The sequence below is a fragment of the Pieris brassicae genome, chromosome 1 (genome assembly GCF_905147105.1).
Source record: "Pieris brassicae chromosome 1, ilPieBrab1.1, whole genome shotgun sequence".
NCBI classification, from domain to species: Eukaryota; Metazoa; Arthropoda; class Insecta; order Lepidoptera; family Pieridae; genus Pieris; species Pieris brassicae.
The window spans coordinates 4,820,906-4,846,057 of record NC_059665.1 but is presented as its reverse complement, the minus strand read 5'-3'; the positions used below and the strand labels follow the sequence as shown (position 1 = coordinate 4,846,057).

General features: G+C 30.9%; 3 protein-coding genes across 19 annotated transcripts in view; 2 read left to right on the top strand and 1 right to left on the bottom strand.

Moving 5' to 3' along the window:
- LOC123707166 (glutamate-gated chloride channel) overlaps nt 1–16,248 on the top strand; it is a 37,515-nt gene extending 21,267 nt beyond the window's left edge. The window contains exons 2-16 of one of the 17 annotated variants that reach the window (XM_045657001.1): nt 1,211–1,298; nt 3,270–3,359; nt 5,006–5,094; nt 5,307–5,402; nt 6,099–6,163; nt 6,236–6,388; nt 6,708–6,858; nt 6,985–7,125; nt 8,099–8,251; nt 8,436–8,588; nt 8,822–9,036; nt 9,931–9,981; nt 10,730–10,789; nt 11,099–11,209; nt 11,512–16,248. In XM_045657001.1, the coding sequence (XP_045512957.1) occupies nt 3,280–3,359; nt 5,006–5,094; nt 5,307–5,402; nt 6,099–6,163; nt 6,236–6,388; nt 6,708–6,858; nt 6,985–7,125; nt 8,099–8,251; nt 8,436–8,588; nt 8,822–9,036; nt 9,931–9,981; nt 10,730–10,789; nt 11,099–11,209; nt 11,512–11,658 (1,665 nt within the window). In that variant the 5' untranslated portion in view covers nt 1,211–1,298; nt 3,270–3,279 and the 3' untranslated portion in view covers nt 11,659–16,248. Of the gene's footprint in view, nt 1–1,210; nt 1,299–3,269; nt 3,360–5,005; nt 5,095–5,306; nt 5,403–6,098; nt 6,164–6,235; nt 6,389–6,707; nt 6,859–6,984; nt 7,126–8,098; nt 8,252–8,435; nt 8,589–8,821; nt 9,037–9,930; nt 9,982–10,729; nt 10,790–10,903; nt 10,907–11,098; nt 11,210–11,511 lie in introns of all 17 variants that reach the window. The other 16 variants (XM_045657027.1, XM_045657053.1, XM_045657061.1 and 13 more) reach the window with 16 other exon arrangements.
- Nucleotides 16,249–17,808: 1,560 nt separating this feature from the next.
- Nucleotides 17,809–19,704, top strand: LOC123710872 (ELMO domain-containing protein 2). Its single transcript, XM_045663150.1, has 2 exons — nt 17,809–18,616; nt 19,045–19,704. Exons 1-2 carry the CDS (start codon nt 18,098–18,100, stop codon nt 19,465–19,467), a joined length of 942 nt encoding a protein of 313 aa, XP_045519106.1. The 5' UTR covers nt 17,809–18,097; the 3' UTR covers nt 19,468–19,704.
- Nucleotides 19,705–19,824: 120 nt separating this feature from the next.
- Nucleotides 19,825–22,873, bottom strand: LOC123710865 (thioredoxin domain-containing protein). The gene is made up of 6 exons (XM_045663138.1): nt 22,550–22,873; nt 22,199–22,384; nt 21,856–21,994; nt 21,355–21,516; nt 20,237–20,362; nt 19,825–20,141 (listed from the first exon to the last, which is right to left on the bottom strand). The coding sequence occupies exons 1-6, from the start codon at nt 22,677–22,679 to the stop codon at nt 19,940–19,942; spliced, it is 945 nt and encodes a 314-aa protein (XP_045519094.1). The 5' UTR covers nt 22,680–22,873; the 3' UTR covers nt 19,825–19,939.
- Nucleotides 22,874–25,152: the final 2,279 nt, after the last annotated feature.

The following is a 25,152-nucleotide window of genomic DNA, read 5'->3' as shown; positions in this document are numbered from 1 at the left end:
ATTAATGTTGAGCCTAAGTTGATAACTTCTTCAATTAACTCGTTGTTACATGTAATATTGATCATATTAGTTCTGCAATTATTATAATTTCGAAATTGTATATAGTTTTCGATAAGTTTAGGTGAGGAAGTGTGCGTTATTTCAACATATTGACCACGTCCAGTCAGGTAACTTTCCAGCCATTGTAAAGGTAATCCTCAGATTCCGTAAACGTTAATTTTTTTAAGAAGAATGATATAGTTTACGCAATCGAATGCTTGGCTTATGACAAAAAGAAACTTAAAGATATATACAATTACCTTAGTTGATGAGAAAGCTGCTAGGGACTAAAGAATATGGCAAATACTAACAAGAAATAAAAACCTAGAGATATAGAAAACTAAAGTCCGAGGTACTTCAGCATAAAAAGAAATAAAATGAAAGCATTGCTTTTGGAAGCAAATAAATAGCTGAGCACTAAGCCGTAGAATAACTACGCCAATCGATTAAATGAAACCAATGTACTTCTTTACTTTGAAGCTAAATTTAAATAATATCCGTTCAAGTGCACTCTTAAAAGGCTTCATTCTTTACTTGTAAGTATTAAATAATATTAGTGAGCATATACATAACATGCCTCATATCGACACCACATCTTGGACCAATTTAATATTTATTAAATATGGGTACACAACCCATATTATTGTAGAAAGCGAATTAATTTTTTGCGATACTTTGATTTGATATTTAAATTAGCTTCAAAAGTATACACCTCACTCATACATGGTTTTGTCAGTTAGTCCCGTGTTCTAACGCTTCATAATGAATGAATTGACTTCGGCAGTTTCATGTATGTTTTTAATTTGATTAAAACGATTAATTTCACGTTGTTCCTTTCTTTCAAAATACTATGTTACTTAAGAAGAAGAATTGTTAGTTGTTTGTTGATTCTATCAGCAAAATATCCTATCTACAATATTTCAGGTACTTTCTCTTGATGTCCCACAGTCTTGGGACGCCTTGTATACGGAAACACTTCTTCTTCTTCATAAAAGAGTCTGTGTTAATTAAGAGAGAGTGTATCTAGAGGAACATTTCGTAAAAATATCTAATACTTACTTGCCAATTCTCCCACATTCTTTACTTTTCACTATTCTATAGCAATATAAGTTCTATGAAAATATAATCATCATCGTAACAGGTGTATATATGATTTATTTGTTTTTTTCAGATCTGGACAATATGTTAGATCGGCAAAGTAAGGCGTGGAGGCGTTGAGAGTTTTCACATGAGGACAACATTCTGCAGTCAGCAGGAAGGTATTTTTTAATCTTTATTTTACTATTAAATTATGCAACTTCATATCAGGATAAAGTCTTAAAGACTTCGTACCTCAATTGGTTGCATGTTTGTTTTAAATCTCCTGAATTCATTTTCTGTGGAAATGAGTGTCAATTTTGAATGGAGTGTTACCATTTTTTTTTTTATTTGTCTTTGATTTTTCTACTACTTCACGTTCATATAAAGCTGCTTTAAATAACCTTTCTAATAATCAATAAATAATGTTCAAAGGTAGCTTTTAAATCAGTGCATTACTTACTACTTCCTTATAATTTGTATTTCCTAATGATACAAGCAATATTATTGAATAAATCCTATGTATAAAATAATAATGTTTCAATCAAATCTTCTATTTTGACGTTTGTTTACTCATTGGCCTTATAAAAAAAATACAAATACCATGATTTACCCATATTATTTGCACGAACTAACAAGCCCTTTCATGAAAGCTTTCACTTATTCAACTCTTTGCTTATAAATTGCACTCATTACACAAATTTTTTACTCGTGCATTAGGTAAATTATTTTTATATGCATGTAAAAGCTTATTTTACAAACTACATAATAATTTATACAGTTCTCTTGTATTTTTTTTGTTTTGTCTGTTATTTCATTTTTAACACGTTGTTAATCATGATACTTTATAATTAAAAAATTGTTCAATTTTTATTTAATCTAATTATACATTCCGTAGAAGCGTAGAAAATTATGTTTCGACGAACGAAAAGTTTTAACAACTTGAAAAAGTAATGGACAATATAACAAAGCTTGCCTCTAATATAACTACTATATATACTATAACTCTATGCTACTTACGGTCTATGGTCGACAACTATGATTCAAAACCTAACCTATCATTATTATATTCCTATCCCTGAATTTTACATGCTCAGCAAGCCAAATTTGGAATAAAAAATAAATAATATTTCAAGAGGAACAACTGCACACTATTCTCCACAAACTTGATTCTGTACTGTATACACAAATAGACAAAAAGCTACGATTAAACACTTAATTAAACAGTATATTCTTTTTAATATATATTATTAAAATCCAAGTTTTTTTATACCACTTGAGAGTTGGATTGACGTCATAAGTCCAAACTAGGTCATGTATTCAATTGAGGTATACATAAAATCATGTATTAAAAAATTGACCTTGCCACACGCTAGCAGTTTGCAATTCATTTACAAAGCACAAAATATAACTAAGTCGTAATGATTCATTGTAATGTACTTTGTATTAACTCGATGTTATTGTAAAAGTTTACTTTCCGAGTTTATTAGATTCACCTTGTTCGTACTAAAATAGTGTTTTTGATTAGAGACTTTAGTAGACAAGTCGCACTTTGCGAAAGTTGTCATTGTAATATGTGAAACGCATCAATTCGCCAATCTGTATCGATACTAATATAAATACTAAATTTGTATTTTGTATGTTTGTACCGAATAATTTATAAATCTTTTGTTATTATTTCAGTCGTTTGACATTAATCAGTAAAGTCGATAATAAAAATAACGTTTTATGAATTACTGATTTATTTATAACCTGTAATAATTTACTAACTAATCCTCGAGTAATGTTTAAACCCTAATAATCATTTCTTGTATGACATTTTGGTGTTAATCAGTTCGGACTACGTTAAATGTACTTTATATATAAGTCGTCTGTGTGTGTTTTAGTAATAAATTCGAGAATGGATTAGATTTACTACTAATAGTTCATTTACATTTACATCTAAATGATAGTTGTTTATTAATGAAAAATTTCATCGAAACGGTACAGATTGACACATTTTAAAAAGCTCAAATTAAAATAGCCAGTGCACTTTACTTTACCGAAATATCCTGTATATTGTGTATAATAAAGTTTTTCTTTATTTCTTGAAATGTTACATATTACTGTAAACATATATTTGAAAAAGAATAATTATTGAGAGACAATTTCAGATGTCCTAATATGGGTTGGTCATGCGTCGTGGCACGCGCCGGAGCCTTCTTGCTGATGCTCACCAGAGTATCAGCACTCACATCCGACATGTAAGTGCCTTTGGTATTACAGAGCATGCTTATATAGTGTCTATTAAACAAAAGTATGATTACTTACTATATAGTTAAATACAAATATTCAGTGCTATATAGCAGTAGTTAGTTAGCTTAGACTTATATTATTGTATAGTTATAAATGACCTTACCGATTTTAACTTTTCCATACTTTAATTTGTCAAACAAACAACCAGTAACTTAATTCTAAAGAATATAAATATGCTCTATAGTCCTTTTTAAAAGTTAGCTTGTTTTGGTTATCAAAAATTTTTTTTGCTCTGAAACAATTAAACACAAATCCAATCAATTATTATGAAAATCAAAATTATAGGCTGAAATGTTTTACTTTTAATTAATTAAATTTATTATGTATTATTTTAAGATCGACTTGTCGGGCGGTCCTTATTGATTTCGTAATCCTACAGCTGACATAACTAATATATATATATAAAAAAAACAGTTATACTAAAGATATAGCCAAAGATTGAACACATCATATATACAAAAAGGTTCAAACATTTACGAAAGAAGAGCAATCAAAATTATTAAATACATTTAACTAAGTTATATCTAATTCGGCTGTATTATGTAATGGTGTAAAAGTGAGAGTATGTACGTAAAGTTCTCATGATGCAGGGGATTTAGTGCTATAGATTCTTATTACTTCTTTTATATATTATTCTTGCATATTCCGCGATAGCTTAAACAACTGAAATGAAACTTCTATGCGAAAAATGACAAATTAAATGTCATAAAAATCACCCCATCAACATTGAATTCAGAAATATCACAAGTTGAGTAGGCCGTTATATGAATGGCACAAATGAGCAGGAATAACGACAAGCGAAGGGCGGCCAAGCGTACACTCCCTCGTTTCAGTTCAACCGTGATGTTTTCACATTTATAGCTCGCTACGGACAAGTTAAACATCGATGACAATTTCTATATATCATTTATTTACTTTGATAATACAGTAAATAAAGCGTGAAAAATTTGACAGAAGTATATAATAGTAATAGTAATATGCTTACAAGATATGAAAATTACTTTTCTTATATTTGTTCATCACTAATAATAAATTATACAATTCATATGTAATATTTGACGGGTACAGGCAAAGAAGGATCAGAGTCAGTATTTTTTCAAAACAAAGTTGACCGTGCCATCTAGTAGTAAATTAAGAAAGCTATCGAATGGTGAAATCAAATAATTATTACACTTAATTTCTATGGTATACGTATATATATAGGCAATATTTCTTTACGTGGCCAAAATACGGGCTGCATATTGCAAAATGTGTGATGTGAACATTCTTATGCTGTATTGAAACTGAAAAGTCTTAATTTATATAATTGCAATAAGTTTTTAACTAACTTCACAAATATATAACACATTTGTATGATTCGTATGATAATTTACCTTCGCATGACCTTGCATTACTAATTTTAGTATCACTTTAATCAATAATCAATTGATTTGGAATCGAATAGTTATCTATTAAAATTGTAAGTAAATAACTACTCTAAATAATTATTCTATTTTTGTTTTTTAGTAAATTTTTAAATCTATTTAAGAGGTCATTCAGGTATTTTAATTTAATACGGTTGTTACTAAGGCATACTAATTAGACACGGTTTCAGTTTTGCTGCGGGGAAATCGGACAAAGAGATACTGGACAATCTGTTGAAGAATTCTCGCTACGACAAAAGACTGCTACCGCCAGTAGACGGTAAATATTAACATTTATATACCACATTTCTGCATTTTTGGCATTAACCTATATTTATGTAGGCGTGGCTATTTGTATAATTGATAAAAATGAAATGATTCATAACATTAGTATAACCAAAATGTTAAGCTGTAGAATTTATAAAAAGACTTTCAACACCATTTAAAAGCAATTAATTTAAGCTACGCTTACGTGAATTATAATTATTGCAGATCCAGTGTTCTGTTGTGGTCTTACAACACCAAACGACACTTTAGCTCAGAATAGAGTCGGCCTCTCTTCCCTTCGGCCTCAGTCGCACAATCGTGGTGCGTTTTTATGTTTATGAAAAGAGAAATGTTAGAGCGTTTGACTGTTCACACATATACATGCACGTAAATGTTTATCTCCACGCAATTTAGATAGCAAACGCTTTAGTATAAGACACTTTCCTTTACTGCACCACCCCTTTCAATCTTACGTTACGATTTTAAATAAGATAAGCATGCAATTAATTTATTTTTACAGTAAGATAAATAAAAATTAAGATTTTCTCTTTTCACAAACATGATAATTTGCAGAGTTTATTGGCATTTTTTATTTAAACATCGGATCTGCAATGGTTCTCGATTACGAGGTTAATGACTATGCAAATATTGAAAAAGCTTTCTTAATTTAGTAGATGAAACATTTAATAAAATTAATTATATTTTCTTGGTTTTTCTCTGTATTACTATGCTTGCGGGTATATTATTTACTATGAACTTTGTTCAATGTTGTGAAATTCAGCATGTACATCATAGATGTAATTTTGTGTTGTGTGTACAGTTTTAAAAGATTTTGAACGGTATTAAGTGTGAATATAACTTTCAAAGATGTTAGACTTGTTTGTGTAGAGCGTTTTACGAAGGAAATCCCAGCGTATTGAAAAGCTTTTAACTTCTTCAAAGCTAAAGGGAATTCTTCAGTGCTGCGCCGTAGTTTCAAAGGGCACATGAAATGTAATCATATTTCCTGGTTTTCAGGTGTCCTCACCGTAAATGTTAGCGTGCTACTTCTTAGTTTAGCATCACCAGATGAATCTAGTCTCGTAAGTTTTTCTTCTTACCTTTTCTGATTCACTTGACCTATTTAGATTTGTGATTTATTAATCTCCTTTCAGAAATACGAAGTCGAATTTCTACTACAGCAGCAGTGGTACGATCCTCGACTACGTTATTCAAACCAGTCTCATTACGACTTCCTGAACGCCATACATCATCACGAAGACATTTGGTTACCAGATACATATTTCATTATGCATGGAGACTTTAAAGTACGTTTACTTTATCTGTGCATACAAGTCGTTGTAGACAACATAGATTGAACTGCAGTACTGTTTTGATTAATTAATTAAAAAGCGTATGCAAGTTCTCACTATATGATTTTTGATTTCGCGCACTTTGTCAGCAAATAGTCATACATCAAAAAGACATTTGAACAAAAATCAATCAGGTATTCGTAATAATGCGACATTCCGATGTCGCCATATAAAAAATAAAAATAAGCATCGTATGTGTAATTTTGTTAATAATATATTTGTGTTTAGAAGTTATTTGATTATATTCGTTATTGTATTAATCGGTGTCTTGCAGGATCCAATAATTCCAATGCATTTTGCGTTGCGTATCTATCGCAACGGCACAATCAACTATTTAATGCGACGGCATCTCATTTTGTCGTGTCAAGGAAGGCTCAACATTTTTCCATTTGATGACCCATTGTGTTCATTCGCCTTAGAAAGTAGTGAGTACATTATACGTAAGAAATTAAAATTGTATCATATACTCAGGAATGAAGGCTCTCGATACTTACTCAATTAAGAATTTCTCTCGAACATGCACAAATTGATCCATCCAAATGTTTTTTCAGTTTCATATGAGCAATCAGCAATAACGTATGTGTGGAAGAATGACGAGGATACACTCCGGAAGTCTCCATCACTGACAACCCTTAATGCCTATCTCATTCAGAACCAAACGATACCATGCCCTATAAAAGCTAGTTGGAGAGGTAACGTTATTTTTTTGTCACAGAACATGCCAACATTGCTTCCAACGAAATTATTTACATTAACAATATGTATTTTATGCATAATTGTGCCTACTTGGACCTCGATTATGTAGCATAGTCCCAACATCCATTTCTTTGTTACAAGCACAACCTTATTCTTTGCACAGGGGAGAATACTCAATCGATAAAATATTCTGATTAACTCTTTTCAGCTTGGTCTTGTTTTTGTGAAAGTTTTGAGTGCAACTTAGGTAGATTTGATTAGAGTTTAGTATTTTCAAAATTGTAGCGGCTTACCAGAGTACGATATAGTAGTTAGAATCAATGTTATTTAATGAAACAGTAGATTGCATGTTTATGTTTTCATTACATTAAATTTTCACATATCGTAACTGTTTTTAAAGACAAGTTAAACTAAAACTTTTAAATGATTATAAAATTCAAGAAATAAAATATACGTTAACGTTTTTGCAAGCAGCTGATGGTATTTCACTTTACGAGGATGACGAAGAGCTGACATGTAATCTTTGCCAGAGACGCTTTGAGGAGCAAGGTACTCAGGTGCACCGGATAGATTACAACAGTCCGGTGCTATATTGTAATGTTCCCGCTTATGTATGAGTAAATGCGGTGTTGTGTAAGCGAGGAGCGATGGAAATACCAAACAGCGTAATCAAATTCATACCCATTTTCACTTAACATCTGACTTTATCATTATTGTCTGCACGTATGTGAATGCACGTGTTAGTTGATTGTTAACTTTGAAAAAGTCATCACAATGCTGAAACACAAAGCGGAAACACAACACGCGTTACTCTTACAAGCAGGGTTGTAGTTTTCAATTACTTTTGTTTGTAGAAATTAATACAAGGCCACTGAATGGAGTTATTTAGAATTGGTTAATAAAAAATCCAGTATTTTAATACAATTGGGAAATATAGCACAGAAGTTACGAAAGAAATTCAATTCACAGGTAACTACAGCTGTTTAAAGGTGGATCTCATATTTACGAGAGACCGAGCATTCTACTTTACTACAGTTTTTATCCCTGGCATTATCCTGGTGACCTCTTCCTTCATCACCTTTTGGCTGGAGTGGAACGCAGTGCCAGCCCGTTCCATGATAGGTAAAAATGGCTGGCAATTGGAATGTTCTCGGTCTTGCAACTGTCTTTACTCCTTCTGTACGTAGATGTGATAGCACGCTCTTCCTTTACAGGCGCTTTATGTGGTTGGCAATGTACAAGTGTAGACAAGGAATGATATCACCGTTTATTTTATATAATTTGTAGCCATTGCTTCGTATTTTAGGTAATTACAGCTGCCTAAGGGTGGACCTCATCTTCACGCGAGATCGATCATTTTACTTCACCACAGTTTTTATTCCGGGCATCATTTTGGTGACATCATCGTTTATTACTTTTTGGCTGGAATGGAATGCAGTGCCTGCTAGAGTTATGATAGGTTTGTTCATTATTTATTTTGCTGGTCTATTTATAATTCAATTTCATATTTCTATCGTTACAAAGTATGTTTTATTAATTTTACATCTGCACGGCACATAATTTAGTGCATATCGAAAAATTATACTTAATTATATAAGCTTTGACACTAGTAGTTTCAATTTCACTGCACAATCGCATTTTTATTATAAATCCATACCAGAATGATTGTAAATCTGTAATATTGATCTATAGGTGTTACGACAATGTTGAATTTCTTCACCACCTCCAACGGGTTCCGTTCAACATTGCCAGTTGTCTCAAATCTAACAGCAATGAACGTATGGGACGGCGTATGTATGTGTTTCATCTACGCTTCTCTACTGGAATTCGTTTGTGTCAACTATGTAGGAAGAAAACGACCTCTCCATAACGTCGTGTATAGACCTGGAGAAAATCCCGTTACGCAGGTGAATATTTTTTCATTCATTAATAATGCCTTTTTGTAACATTTATGTGGTTTGTAGTTATAGCAGCAAGCACATAACTCTTGATAATTTCTATTTTCTGATCAACATTATTTCATAACTAATATTTATGGGCTAAAACAGTAATAATATAAACTTGATAACATAACGTCGGCGAATCTAATAATGGTAACTAATGATCGGCGGTATCGTGTGTTACATTAATTTAATTTTTTAATGTTTAGATTATAACCAAATATAACCAAATAAAATTACTTTTATGAGACCAATGTGTTTAGATATATTTCCAATATAAGTTAGACTTTTCAACAGTAGACTTTAAGAAGTCCTTACTTTATACTGAATAGTAATGTCGAAGTCTTAAGGCATTAAGATTTTTATAAACTAGATAAAATAGTTATTTTGTGTTACGTTCAATTGTTTTTATTTTAACACATTCAGTTGATTTATATTTTTCGGAGTGTCAAGCATTATATCCTATATCTTTGCAATGTTTCCTTTTAAAATCCACAATCGCACGCTCTGTAACAATAACTAATAAATTTATTTTCTCCTAAATTTCGCATGTTTTCACCCAGTAATGCATGCTTTCAAAATTATACCTATAATTTTGAATGTGATTGGTATAAAGATTGTCACAATCATTTCAAGACTATTTTGTGTGGCCGCGGGTACTCATAGTTAATGTCTTAATTGAAAATAACATTCCGGAAAAGAAAACATTGCAAAGATGTTATAGATGTGAAAACAAAGTAAAATAAGACTCAGTGTGTTCTTGTGAAAATTGTTTGGCCACAACAATCTAGTCTTTCACTTCTGCACATCGTTAGATCATCTGACACGAGTGAACAAACAGTCTGTATAATGTGTTCACAGCGTCTACCAGCAGTTCTCAGCAGAATTGGCATTATTCTGGCCAGTCCTTTGGTAAGAGATATCGCCATTCTCATTGGCACCGTCCAGACAACACTCTGTTATATTTTTTCTTAAAGAAACGTCCTACTTTTTTGGTTGTCTGTATCATTTTAATTATAAATTTTTCTATTCGTCCTTTTTTCATTTCATCTTTAAAATAGCAATTCTCAGTAGACTACACCGCTCCATTACAAAGAGAAGGCTATGGAAAGGAATGCTTAGTTTCTCGTTTAATAGTTTTAAAAGAGGTAAGTTTTGTTTGGGAGACTAATAAAGTAGGACTGTTATTAGATTTAGGATGCGACATTTGAATAAATAAAGCATAAATATTGAAAAAATAAGAAAATATAACAGACGCTGTAAAAATCACTATCAATTTTTAAAATCGCATGTTGTAGTTTAAACTTCGTTTTTTTAGATCGTAATTTAGTACGTAGATAATTAATACATTAATTAGCAAGTTTAGCCAAGCCTAAAGGTAGTGTTATTATTTCGTTATAGGACCTACAAAGTTAATTAACATAAAATAGCTTATCTGCCCTAATTTAAACTCATATAGGCTATAAAATGAATCACAATGTAGTTGATATTGTAATTAACCACAAAATGCACGATGTGCATGTGTAAAATGGTTAAAACATGTAAACGATTGCTAATGAACAATAACAATCAACCGAAGCTTGTTCAAGCGACATTCGCAGCTTTGCCAACCACATCGTAAGCCAGCTTATCATAATAAATCTTAATATCATCGTTAAAGGAGGCGATGGCCATCCTCCATTGGAGAAATGAAACTCCCCAACCGGGAACGAGCGGTGCTGTAAGTGATGTCATTGAAACATCAATCCATTCGCCAACCACTGTACCATCTTAGACCTGATATCACAAAAACTAACGCATACTTTTGTTTTAATGCCTCTTCGGAATGCTACAGCCTGTAAGTAGCCTATCATTTACTTATGTATTTAGTAATTATACTTAATTAGCAAGAAAACATTATGAATTCAGCTAGCGACCAGTCATTCACGTCCTGTAGCCTCGCGTAGCGCACAATTGTAGTTGTGACGCATTATCACTTTGCTTAATTTTAAGACTTCAATAAAACATAAATTTTGATTATTTTCTCTAGGGAGATAAAAAGCGTGAATCAACGGGTGCTGCGGACTTGGTGACCTGTACAGCATGTACGGGTGCACCAGGATCTTGCACCCATACGACAAACAACGGTGGTGTTACAGAGGTATTCACACTCTACAGTCACCTCGAAGCTTTTTATGCTTTTAGGACACATTCAACACAAAACATGCATATAAGTAATAATAATAATGCATTAGGTACTCACTATGTAATTGCCCGAGGATAGATTTCATTAGAAATTTATTTTTAGGGTCTTACACTTTATGAACAATTGAATTCTTGATTTTTTTTAAGAATATTACTATTATTCTTATAATTATTAAAGGAAAATTACTAGTATATACATTTTTGTTTTTATAGTTTTTATTTGCTGCCATCATTCATTTTCTAATTAATATTTTTCAGCCATGTTTCGTCCAGGTCCGTAAAAAAGAGCCTCCACATCCAATCAGAGTGGCGAAGACTATTGACGTCATCGCGCGCATCACTTTCCCGACGGCCTATGCCGTGTTTCTCATATTTTTCTTCATCCACTACAAAGCCTTCTCTTAATGCTGCCTTATCCATACCCGCGAGGTACATTTGACCGAAATGAACCTCGATATTTTTCTAAATCTTCTCATTTATCACTGCTGTTTTGTACTTTGAGCAAATCACGAATCCTAAAATATTTTTGATGAACAAACAAGCTATTTGTGATTGTGATTATACCTATGAACTGTTTGTGACAAAATTTATCTAGGCGAATACAATTAATAGAGTCGTTGCTGCTTACCTAATGTTAAGGTATATTTGTGATAGAATGTTAGTGCAATTGGAGTTTTTACAGGTTTTGAAATAGGTTCCATTAATTATACAAGACGAAGATCGTTTCAATGTTTATGATAGAATAATGTGGGAACAAATAAATGTTAAATGTACGCAGATTGATTGATAACTTGATGGTTTTATCATCCTTGTAGTAAAGAAATCTATTTCAAACCTCAATTCAGTCCAAATGAGTATTAGCTATATAATATGAGAGATTAAAATAATTTTATAAACAATAAATTAAGCTGTTTACCAATTATTATAGTAGTAGTATCATGCATTTTAGTCTAGTCACTTTCCTACACAATGTGATATTCTGATTTCGTATGGAGCTCGATTATTACGACAGCGTTATATTAAAAACGTTTAATTGCTTAGATTAAGGTTTTCATTGTATATGATTAGTTGTAGACATTAAAACCTAAAAAGCTCAAATTGTTATGTTGTATATAGTTTATTCATCTTTGATTTAACCAATAACAGTACAAAGTTATTGAACATTATGTAAAATAAGAATGTAAGTCACATTTATTATTTTTTGTCCCCCATATTTATCAAGATGTACTTTATGTAAATTAAAAGCCATGAAAATGCCTTCTAAGAATTTTAGAAAATATTTTGTTTTGCCAAATTAATTTTTGAAACAATGATAAACCTTAGTAAGAAAATAATCCAATGTACAATTCTAGCTTAGTTTATCTTTATGGCCCTGCAATATAGGCAAGTAATTAATTATTAAAATTAATTCAAATATAAACATAAATGATTTAACAATGCTATTTTCTCATATAATTTGATATTATTACTAACTAACATTTGCGCTCTCTACACTGTTCCTTAGCTTAGCTTATATTTCACAACGTCCAAGAAAATTCTAAATATGTAATATGATAATTTATCACCTTATGTTAGCTGCTTAGACAATCTGTAGTTCTTGGGTAAAGGGTTACAATTTTGATTTGGATTAATTTGGAGTTCGAGGCACGTCTACAAATCGATGACACCGTTTTACTCATAAGTTTTTGTAACATAATTATAAATCTATAATACTAAGAATAATATTAATTTTCTCTGATTGTTTTTTTTTGTTAAAGTGTTTTTTATATAATTTTAAGTTAAGCTTTAGTTACAAAGCGTGGGAGCTTATCCATAAACATTGTCATTGTTTTACAAAATTTCCTCAGTCAGTAATCAAAATTTCATGTCTCAATCTCCAAAATAAGCTTTTAATTTTCAAAGTTTTTCAATATTTTAATCCGTCCAGCAGCTGCTATCGAATTAGAACATTGACCCAAACAGACCTATAAAAGTTATTGTAACCTATTGATAAAAGAATTTGTATAAGTAAATAAATCGAGTTGTTTGTCACTTAGCTTAATACAAATGAATACCCAAAATGAAAAATGTTACTAAGGGCATGCTTAACTTCTATATTTCAAATGAGTTATCTTGCTAATAAGAGTAACATTGCTACTTATTTATAATCACGTCATTAAAGATTTTGCTAGCACCCTGCTACTGCTTATCACTTAAATTATGCGGACCAAAGTGTCAACTGTATTAAAAATAGTAATTAAGTAGGCATATTGGTAATTTGAATAGTTATATTGAAAGTACCTATATAAGAACACGTTTTGGCTGTGCTTTGAATATTATGATAGTATATATTAAAGATATAAAATAACATTTCAATTAATTTATGTACGTAATTGTTTTGCTGGCGAAAGCTTGTACGCGAACGTAGTAGTTTAAATGGTATTAGAGCGAACTTTGGATGTATAATCGGGTGGAGACCGACCGATCTTTAATAATCACGAAACTTGAATATAATTAATTCGTATAAATTAATGTGATTGCGTAAAGTTAAATCTGTCGTCACGTGAACCAATTCGAAAGCTATTTAGCCCTTAGCTAACATTTCAATGCCATTTTTTGAGAAGACGATTATATGCCGTTATGCGAAAAAGTGTTTCTTATCAAACTTTCCAAGACACAACACATATTTTTTTATTAATTCATATTCTATTTTAAAATTAGTATTTCTTTATGCTTGTGATCATCATACGATTCTGTTTAAGGTGTTTTTAATAATCCATATCATTTCAAGATAACTCTCGTAATTTTTTTATGAATGGAAAATATTGACTCAATTAGTAAATTCGTACAGTTTACTACTATTATTCTATTCGGACGAAGTTTTTTTACTATAATGCGGTTTGCTTACAAACTTACGTGGCCTTGTTTGCAAAATTCAAGCCCACTGAGAGCTTCTTAAGTCGTATACAAAAAAAATACAACAAAGTTATTTGATTCGAGCTATAATTGCTCTAATTGTGTCTGCAGATGAGTGACCTAATTTTTATCTGACTTCTATATTCCTTAATACTTGGTATGTTCTAGAAGATTTCCTTAGATTTTTTTAAATATAACAAACACTAAAACATTGGTAACGTTGGTGAAATTCCCCGTTGAGACTCAGCATTCCTATTTTTATAAAACTAACATCGCTTTGCTTAAATTATATTAAGATGAAATTACATATCATTCGCTTTATAAGCTGCTAAATTATATATGTATATTTGTCTTAAAATATAATGGAGACATTTGTAACGATAAATGATTTTGATGATAATAAATTCGTAAATGTTTACGATATTTTGTTGAAACTACAAAATCTACAATTGCAAATACTTATATAAACTATACATGTTATGATATTTTAAATTTATGGGTACAACCCGCAACCGTTTTGCTACAAATTTTAATATATAATTTTCCACACTTAGATATTTAAGTATATATGTACCAAGTACCTACCTATCCTTAAGCGCCTATCGCTTTTATGAAAATTTTAAAAATACCAAATAATTATAAGCATATTATAATTATTTCATTTTCTTTAAGTAATGTTATAAGGGATTAAATAACAGATTTAGTGGTACTCAGAGTCATTCATCACCTTATCTCTAATAATTGTCTTGACGAACGATGAAGAAGCTCAGCAACAACTACGAATAACCGATAGTTAACACCTGAAGTGGTGTGTGAACTGACACTGACACTGTCATGTGTCAAGTGTCTTTGCTGCGTTAAAACAATTTAACTTTATATGAACAACTCTGACTACGACAATCTGTTAATATTGATTTATAGTTGGAACATGTATCACATAAAAATTAAAATACGTAAAATATTTCACAATCAATCATTTAGGTCGTACCGCCACATTTTGTCACTTTTAACGTTTCTGCTCTTGTATAAAGATGATTGTGTCAAGAGATATGAAAGGGAGTTGAGACATTATACATCATGCATTGCAACTTGGCTGTTTAAATATATATATATATATATAAACATTTTAAATGTAATGTTTTTGTATGTATATATGCTATGGAATTGTAGCATATAAAAATAGATACCTCTTATCATAATCTTTCTACTGCGTAAGGTTTAGATAATGTATATTTAATAATTCAGTTCACCCAAAAAGACATTAGTGAGATAATGAACGCTTTGGTAGTTTTTAAATAATATTCAACAGTCAACAGCCATCTTATGTAAGAAAATGCACAGTTTTATTAGATCAATAAATGTTGTTAAATTGTAAAGAAGCTTTATAATAATTAAAGAGCCTCTATATTTTGGTTTCACGAAAAATTACTAACATTATTTGAATATGCGGGCTAAAAAATTGTGACTAGAAGTCGGATTTTTATTGAAACATGTATAAATTATTTTGTATCGAATTGTACAGTGCTGTTTAGTTGTAATATTCAAGGAACTGCTCTAATCCCTGATTTTCTTAAATGCAAAAAATTTGTTCAAACTCTATTTTACTTATTTCTTTCTAAATTTTAATATATCTAACTTAATTCTTTGGATATGATATTTTTAGTTAAATATAATGATATAATTTTTATTTCTAAAAAAATATACGCATCGAATTGTTAACAGTAAAGTGATAAAAATATAATAATGATATCCTTTATAATTCATCAACAAGTTATTACAAATTATTTACTCGATTAAAATCGTGGTAAGTGTGGCTTTTTTTGGTTGAAACTATAAATTTAAATTGAAATACAATTTTGCAAAATGTTAAATTAAACCTTTTTAAAACCACCATAAATTAGAATGATTATTAAATTAATCTCCTAAGTAAATTAAACTCAAATTTGAAAAACTTAACGGCATCGTTGGTTCTATACTTGCTCGACATATATTTAGTGTCTTATACATATGCATCCTCACGCAACACATGCGCACGAAAGATTGTATTATAAATGAATAATGTGTATTGTTGTATTGTAAATAATATTAATGTAAAGGTTATCAACTACAATTTTCAATAAATAAAACACAAGTTCGAAATAAATGCAGTATTTCTAATTACCTCCCTATAATATAACGGAGTCCGGTCTCCGGCGCAATAAGAAAACGTCTACCATCATATAAGAACAAGAAAAGATAACCTAAAAAATATTTCTTAGCTAACCTTAAATCTACGTACAGTGTAAACTCTGTGTAACGATACTGAAGGGACTGTGCAGTTTATTGCGTTTTAGAGATAGAGAGAAGAAAATCAGAATTATAAAAAGAAAAAGTTTATTTCAGACTAGCGTACGTAAAAAGGAATCTTGTTTGAATGTTATTGCATATAGTCTCTTGTTTTTGTCTGACATCTTTTGCTACACCAGTAATATTGTTGTATTTTTTTTTAACTTATTTTATTTATATCTTGCAATATTGATGCATCTTGGTGATAAAGGAAGTATTTTTGCAATAATTTAGCAGCTACCAGAGCTTTAATGGTCGGCGGATGCTCAGGATGCCATCTCTATCTCATCTTCTTTATCTCCTCGTTCTTGATCCTCAGTGTTCTTCACTGAATCCAAAAAAAATTTGACTTTGGGATGTGTAGACCACACGTGCAAGCAATCCCAAAAGTAAGTGTAAAATTCCTATGCATGATGCCGACAGTCGAGCTATAAAGCGACAAAAGAACGTACACAGCTGCGCAGTTTTTACTAATTTTAGCAACTTAAAAAGTACTCTATTACTCAATTGTTGTAGTTATTGAGTGTGTCTTGCTATGTAGAGTGTATCATTGTATGGAAGACAAGCTAAACCTAACATACCCAATTGATTTCGAAGCTTTAGGGAGTTCGGCGTTACATGGAGTTTACACTGTATCTAAAAATATTTATTTCAAAAACCTCTATTCATTATTTAAATTAATAATTTATCTTATATTTACTATTATTGAATGCCAGTAACGATTTAAAGGTAACTTTTTAATAAATAAGCTCAGCCATTTCATAAGGTCAGTGTATTAATAATAATAATATAAATAAAGGTTAGAAATGAACTCTTATTCAGACGATCGTTTGTAACACGTTTTTGTCATCTCCCCAGTCTTCGGAAAGTCATAGCACCTTTCGCTTAAAGGTACGTCATGATCGGTCCTATGCTCTCCACTTGGCCGATCAAAACAAGTTTATTTCATATTTAAAATAAATATCACGTAGGGCTGATCATTCGCTGTTGGAAAGTGTCGGAACATAATATAATACTAAAAACTTTTTTCATGACAAAATATGATTCTGATAAGATTCATTAATCGCTAGATGGATCTGTCTCTGTACTTACATTTTTTTGTACTTGATTTTAAATTGTAAATCTAAATTTGGGAAGACTCCATAGACGGGACTTCTTCCTCCAAGAATCAAATTAACATCTCATCTTCATTAAGATACGTTTCAAAATCTTCCCATAGAGTACATTTCTGTAAGATGAATTAGAGTAGCTATACTGAAATGTCAAGCTTTGTTAATATCAATATATTAAAACGTACTGTCCCTGACTGTGCGTTTTGAGTTATCACTGAACTGTCAATTTATGAAAATTATTGTCGGCAGATTTCAATTATCAATGTTTTAATTTATATAATTTAGTGTGATGAATGAACAATGTTTAATGAATTTTATAATTTAATTAAACATAGTCCTACAAAACTATCTACGATAACTTAACTACTATGAACAGATACTATTGGTTGAAAATGACATGACTAAAGAATATATTGTTATAGAGTGGACGATACCACAACAACAACGTACCAAGTCTTAGGGAGAGTTGTTGCTAAGCATTGGAAGTAAAACAAATAAAATACGGAGTAGTAATGGTATTTTTTAATCTTTGGTCTGTAATACATTGGTACATAAGACCATTTGTTAAGTGGATTTTGAGGAAAACTACCCGTTTATGCGAGCTCCAACGTATATGTTATGGTGATAAACCTGGGGCTCAAAGAACTTGTAATGTCGAAAATTCATTAAAGCTATCCCATACTAGGGACGTAATAGAAGTTATTACATTCTTAGATGCAGTGGTCCTTGAAAAAAGATTTATACCACAAAATTTTGATGATGTATTGTATCCATCAATTAATATAATTCTGCGGGCTAAACAAATCAATACAAAATTACACCCAAAATTTGTCCCAGCATTTAGAAAATGTCTACAACAGATTTGGAGCTATAGACAGTTAATTGATGACATTGAAGAATTAAGGTGTACTCAGTATGATAGTAAAAACTCAGACCATGAGGAAAAGTTGCTTAAACTGTGGAGCCTTTTACAGCCTAATGAGCTCCTAGAAGATAGAATAACAAAGCAGTGGCAAAATATTGGCTTTCAGGTATTATATATTTAATTAACACATAATACAGTCAAACCTGGATATGTGAAAACTCAAGGGACTGGCATTTCATTTTCTCTTATAGAGGTTTCTTATTACAGTAATAGACGGGGTCTGTCTCACATATAGGTGTCTATAAAATTATAGAAATCAGTAACAGATGCCCATTTGGTTTGAATTAAACATGAAATCCGCGAAATTTAAGAATGAGGCATAAGTAGAAAAGGTTAAATACTATACGTTAAACCATCACATATACATAGTGTTTTGGGTGTGAAAAATAACCTGCATGTAGATTTCATGTTTCTCACTTAAGAGGTTTTAGGAGGGCAATATGATGAGATAAATAATCTTCACTTACTTAGGTTTGACTGTAATTTATACTGTTCTCATATACTTGAAAGTAAACAAATGTGCTTCTTTCCCAGGGAGATGACCCAAAAACTGATTTTCGAGGGATGGGTCTATTGGGCTTAGAAAATCTGTTATTTTTTGCCAAGGAGTACACACAAGTTTCAAGCCATGTTTTGAGTCACTCCCAACATCCAAAATATGGCTATACATTTGCAATTGTTGGCATAAATTTAACTTCAATGGCATATTACTTATTAAAGGATGGTTCAGCAAAAACATATATGTTCAATGCAAAACATTACTTGCCCAACATTGACCTATTTCATAGATTTTATTGCTATTTATTTTTTGAATTTGATAAACTATGGATAGAATCTAAACCAGAGAATATAATGGAATTTTCTATGATATTTAAAAAATTTGAAAATGCTATAAGATCTCAATTGTCAGACCCAGCATCTGTTTTTAGAATAAATATAGCAATTGACATAATATAACCTAGTAACATTACTTTATTTATTTACTCAATAAAAGATTAATTAAATAGTATAATAATTATATCATTTATTAAATTAGTATTTTCTTAACATTTGTGTGGATACCAAACTTAATGTCATTTTATCACAATACTGTTTGTGCAATATATAATTATTATAACCTATTCATGTGTGATGTATGTTTTTATCTATAATTATTTAGGAAATTATTGCAAACAATCTTATACAGCTATGAAATATGTATGGATTATAACTATTGTATGTCATGTATATTTTAATGAGCTTTTGCACTTAATAAAGTTTTTAAAAAACCTTAAAACTCTTATTTATTAAGCCAATTTATAAAAGAAACAAAAATTTCTTGTATACTGTATATTATCTGAAAAAATATAAAAGATTTTTGTCAACTAAAATGCAATGTGGAAAGAAATGGACGGATTTCAAAATAGAAGTATATTACTAATATTTTTGGTTATTTTTTTTTCTTATCTTTCTTGACAGTTTTGGTAGGTTTTGACTTTCTAGCTTTCATAAGTGCTATTATGGCAGTCAGTGCAACCAGACCAAACCCAGTGACTCCTATCTGCCAGATCCATGGATATTTTGCTAATATCTCAACCCCAAGTTTTATTGACAACTTTATCATGTCAACACTCCAGTCCACTACATCATCACTGTAAACAGATAAACAAATTTACTGAAATGCAAAAAACTGACAGTAATGTACTTGTACAAGCTCAACATATGCTATATTAATATTTCTACTTACAATGGTGAAGACAATAGTGGTACCGCCTCTCCTTTAACATTCTTATACCAGTCTTGAGCAAATGTCACAAATGATTTGATATCATATTTTGGTAAATCATATCTATACACTTTACCCAGGCGAAAGCTAAAATTTATAAGATAATTAGAAGTGAAATTACAATTCAAATACACTTGTTGGCCATTTTACCAACAAAAAAAACGTATAATACAGTTTACTAATCTAGGTATTTAAAGTACAACAACATACCAATAAGGCAGACATATTTGTGTTAGCTTCTGTAGTCTTTAGGCAAGGTGGTCAAAACTAGACTCGCAACAAATAGTCAGTTACTATTATTAAATAATATATTTTGTCACAGAGAAATAATTGGTAAAATGAAAAATTTTAATCGATTGATTATATATTTCCATTTCTGTTATAAACATTTAAGTAGTCATTGGTTCAACATAGGTACATAATCATCTTCTGAATTGGAAAAATTGAGGATTTTATGTATTTGAATTATTGTGGTAATCAAAATTTAGAAGGGATAGGTTTTCATTTCTTTTATTCCTTATGTTTTCATTGGTACATTATTACATAAGGTACATAATCATTTTCTGTATTAAACAAGTTAAGAATTTTTCTATGCATTTGAATTATTTTCATAATCAAAATTTAGAAGGGGACAGTTATGATGCAGAAATACAAACTTTTCTGAATTTTTAGGAAGTACTTTACTTAAAGGATAGGCACTCTGCATAAACACAACTTCCTGGCACTGACAAATATTTTGCTGCAATCTTAATCAAACACGGAAATTAAAATTTTCTTGCTTGCCACCATGTATACGGGTTGTCATGACGTGATATATTACTAATATTTATGAAAATATCCATAAGTTATTGGCGCTAAAATAAAGCCGAATATTTTTACCTCATATTCGGCTATTTGGTCAGGGTCCTCGCCGAATATTCAGTATTCGGTATACTGCCGAATCTACTATTTATTGCAAGTCTAGTCAAAAGTGATCAGCTTTCTATGACCAACCAGAAAGAATTATATTTGGCTGTGTTTCAAACCTTTCATATAAATATATTTTCAAGCTGCAACAATACAGATGTTTTAATACTTACAATAAAAATGTTGGCAGCTTAGTTACTTTAAATCTCTTAGCAGTAAGAGCGCCTGCTAAATTGGAATCCATTCTAGCTACATTAACTCTTCCACGCAATGTAGCTCCAACACCTTCCCATACTGCATGAAGTCTTTGGCATTCTACACAGGATGCACCATAGCTAAAATTATGATTTGACTTTATATATTTAAGTATTTAGTATATGTATAAATAATTAGTGATAATTATTTTTGAAAGAGATACCTGAAATGGTTGTGTTGTTAAACCTAAAAAAATATACCTAAAAAAATATTAGTAATATTTTTTTAGGTATATTTTTTAATATTAGTAATATTTTTTTAGGTATAACAATTCAAATATATATAATTGTAACTTTTTAGAGTATTTAGAGAGATTGTGTTTTACAGCAATGACTCACACTTTATCCAAACATTCCCTAAACTGTTGGACCATGTATACCATATATACTAATAAAAATATTTTTACTAAAGATACTTACAACATAACAAACCAATCTCCAGTAGTGGCACCAGTTGCTGCTTGTGTCAAGTGTTCAAATATTTTATCTGTTAACTCTTTAACTGATGGTGATTGATTTTTTTCTAAGTAGCCATAGATCTCTCCTTCATCAGCTTCACCTAAAATGTTACATTTATATTGCCTAAGCATACTTTACAGATATGGTCACAAATAAGTTAGATAGATACATATTCTGGATAATTATACAATCATTTTTCTAGAATTAAAAGTTAAATCAATGTTAATCTAAGGATACTAATTAGAATACTTACCTACCAGGTAAGACTTTCCGCGTAATTCTTATAGAATTTTAAAATACATACCATTATAAAGAAGTGGTACACCATGTCTAAAGAAAACTAACGCTGGCTCCTTAGTCGGACTATAAAGACGAGCTAAATGACTGTTTACCACCTTAACCGTAAGAGCATTTAACTGCTTTTCAAAATCGGCTTGTAAATCATCGACAACTCTTTCTAATTTTTCACATTCTTTGCAATTGGGTTTGTCTAAAAAAAAGGTTTAACGTTAACGTATTATATTCCGGGGAAGCCTGTACTAATAATAGTCTATATATTTTAATTAAGTTTTCATTCATGATACCAAATGTTATCAAAATCTTTTAAGCGATAATTATTACAATGTTACTTCTTTTATGTTGAATTGGTACTTACTGAATACAACAACCAGTTTCTCCTTTTCTTTTATGAGTTGTAATAGTTCATCATCACTAACACTTCGCAACTGATCACTATTAACTCGTAAAGCATACAGTAGAGTTAAGAAACAAAGTTTCAATTGCATTTTGCAAAGCTATTGAATCAAGGTGCACCGACCACAATGCTAGCAGTCTTACATATAATAATAATAAAATATAATCGTTATATTTTTTTATTTTTATCTTCTTTATCTTATAAAATATGACCGTGAAAATTATTGTGAAAACAATACACAGTAGTTATCATGTAGTTACACCTACACCACTATACATACATTCAAAAAATGTTGCAACCATAGATTAAAATTGCTGTAGACGTGTTGTGTATGCGTTGCTATAGATTTCAGGTTAAACTACAGGTATTAACTTTTTTAAATTACCGAGGGGATTAATTAATATTGATTTTATTCAATTGATGGAGTATTTTTCAAGGGATCAGGAAAAAATTTAATTATCAAGCGGTACAAATTAACGATGGTCAGATTATCGAGAGACGACTGTATCTGTCTTTCTTTCTTATGAAGATTTCATTAGTTTAGACTTTAGAGTCGTCGAAGTTAAAATGTAATTTCTTTTTGCCTTTGCACTTAATTATTTTTGAACTAGAAATTGTAAATCTAGTATTGGGGTGAGACTAAGAAAATAACTTAGCGCGAACTATTACTTCCTACTACTATTTTATTTGTGATGAAATCCGATACATTTTTGATGTACGGGAATCAGTCTTAGCTTAGACGGGGCGGGACGTCGACGCGAACCTGCAGACGTCATGATCCAGCGTCGCGTCGGTCGACTCGCCGCACTCAGCGTGATTTCTCGAGCACTTTTGAAACTTTTTAAGCTCCCTTCCTATTTATTCCAAAATCGCTGAATTAAAGCTCAAATTTCTGTATAAAGGATGGCCCAAATCATACAAAAAAAATTGCCCTCGATTTTCGATTAGTTTTTCAACTCGCTCCTTGTCCAATTTTGTACTCGGAGACAAAGCTGGCATCGCGTCGGGAGCGACGTTTCCCGTCCCGCTGTCTGTTTGACTACTAAAACGAATAGCCATAGAACACAACGTGTAGCGTCGCGCTCTCCTTCTCCTCTAGGAATCAACAAAAACCACTGGTCAATTAAGGCCTTCCCCAAGGTTCGGTACATAGCCCACTTTTATATAACATTTACACATATGATTTAGAATCATCTATAAAATCCCATATAAATGTGCTACAGTATGCAGATGATTTTTTTTTATTCGGTCGATAAATCTATGGATAAGGCTTGCAATTCCATATCTAGTTCAATTAATTGTCTTAATATCTGGTTTGTTAAAAATGACTTAGATCTATCAGTGTCCAAAAGTCCAATAGTTGTATTTTCCAAAAAAACGTACAACGCCTGTCATAAATGTGACCTTTAATGGTCAACCTTTACCACATCAAACAAAAATACATTTTTTGGGAGTTATATTAGATTCAAAATTGTCTGGACTAGCCCATTGTAAGCATGTTGTTATAAAATATGCACATTTTATGATTATAGTGGGGTGCTTATCCGTTCTCTATGAAAGTTGTGTATAACGCTCTTGTAAGATCTCTAATAGATTATGGCACATTTCTATCAAATGGTGGAAGTGTCTTGGGAAGTAAAACACTTGATATCATTCAGTCAAAAGCTTTGAGAATTGGGACTGGAGTGATGCAGTCTAACCCAACCAATGCTTTAAAATTAAGAAGGCAATTTCTAAGTGATCAATTCTTGTTCAAATCTATGCACTTTTCTAACTATCCTCTACATGGAAAACTGCATGAATTGATTGATTGATTATTCATTCATCCCGTTACTGGCGACACAAATTATTATTTGTCTAATAATAAGCTTTCGTAAATTTTTAACAATTCACATCCGCATTCATCGATCATTACATATATTTATTTTAATTCTTTTGGGATTATATTTTTACAGATGCCTCAAAAATCTCTGTTGATGATTGTGTTGGAGTAGGTCTAGTCCATTGGCAATATAGAATAATACAAAAGATTAAACTTTCTCCTGAGACCTCAGTTTTTACTAGAGAGTGTTTTCAACCAAACTCATGGAATGATGTTTGGTTGAAAAGCAGCGAGTTCAAAGCCAAAGGTTCTATGAGATAAGAGTTCTAAAATTGTCACCTTTATTATATCTAGAATGCGTTTAGGACATGTATGTACAACTCAACATTTAGCAAGCCTTCGTATTGTTGATAGAAATATTTGTGAGTGTGGCGAAGATATTGGTGACCTCGACCATATTTTCTTTTCATGTTCCCAATATGACACCTCCTTTCTGTATTCCTTACAATTACTACATGTTCCGTTTCCGACTAAAATCTCCTGCCTTTTGGTATCCTTTATTGTATTACAATGTATTATCTTCTTTCATAATCAATATTAAAATATAATATGTTTATGTACATTTTTTGTTTTTAACTAGCTTATCCCTTTGTTTTCTTTTGATGTCTTTATTTATTTTTTCTCGCGTGTAGTTTCCCAACCTTTTACTCGAAACTGGCATAAAGTCAAAACTATTTCCATA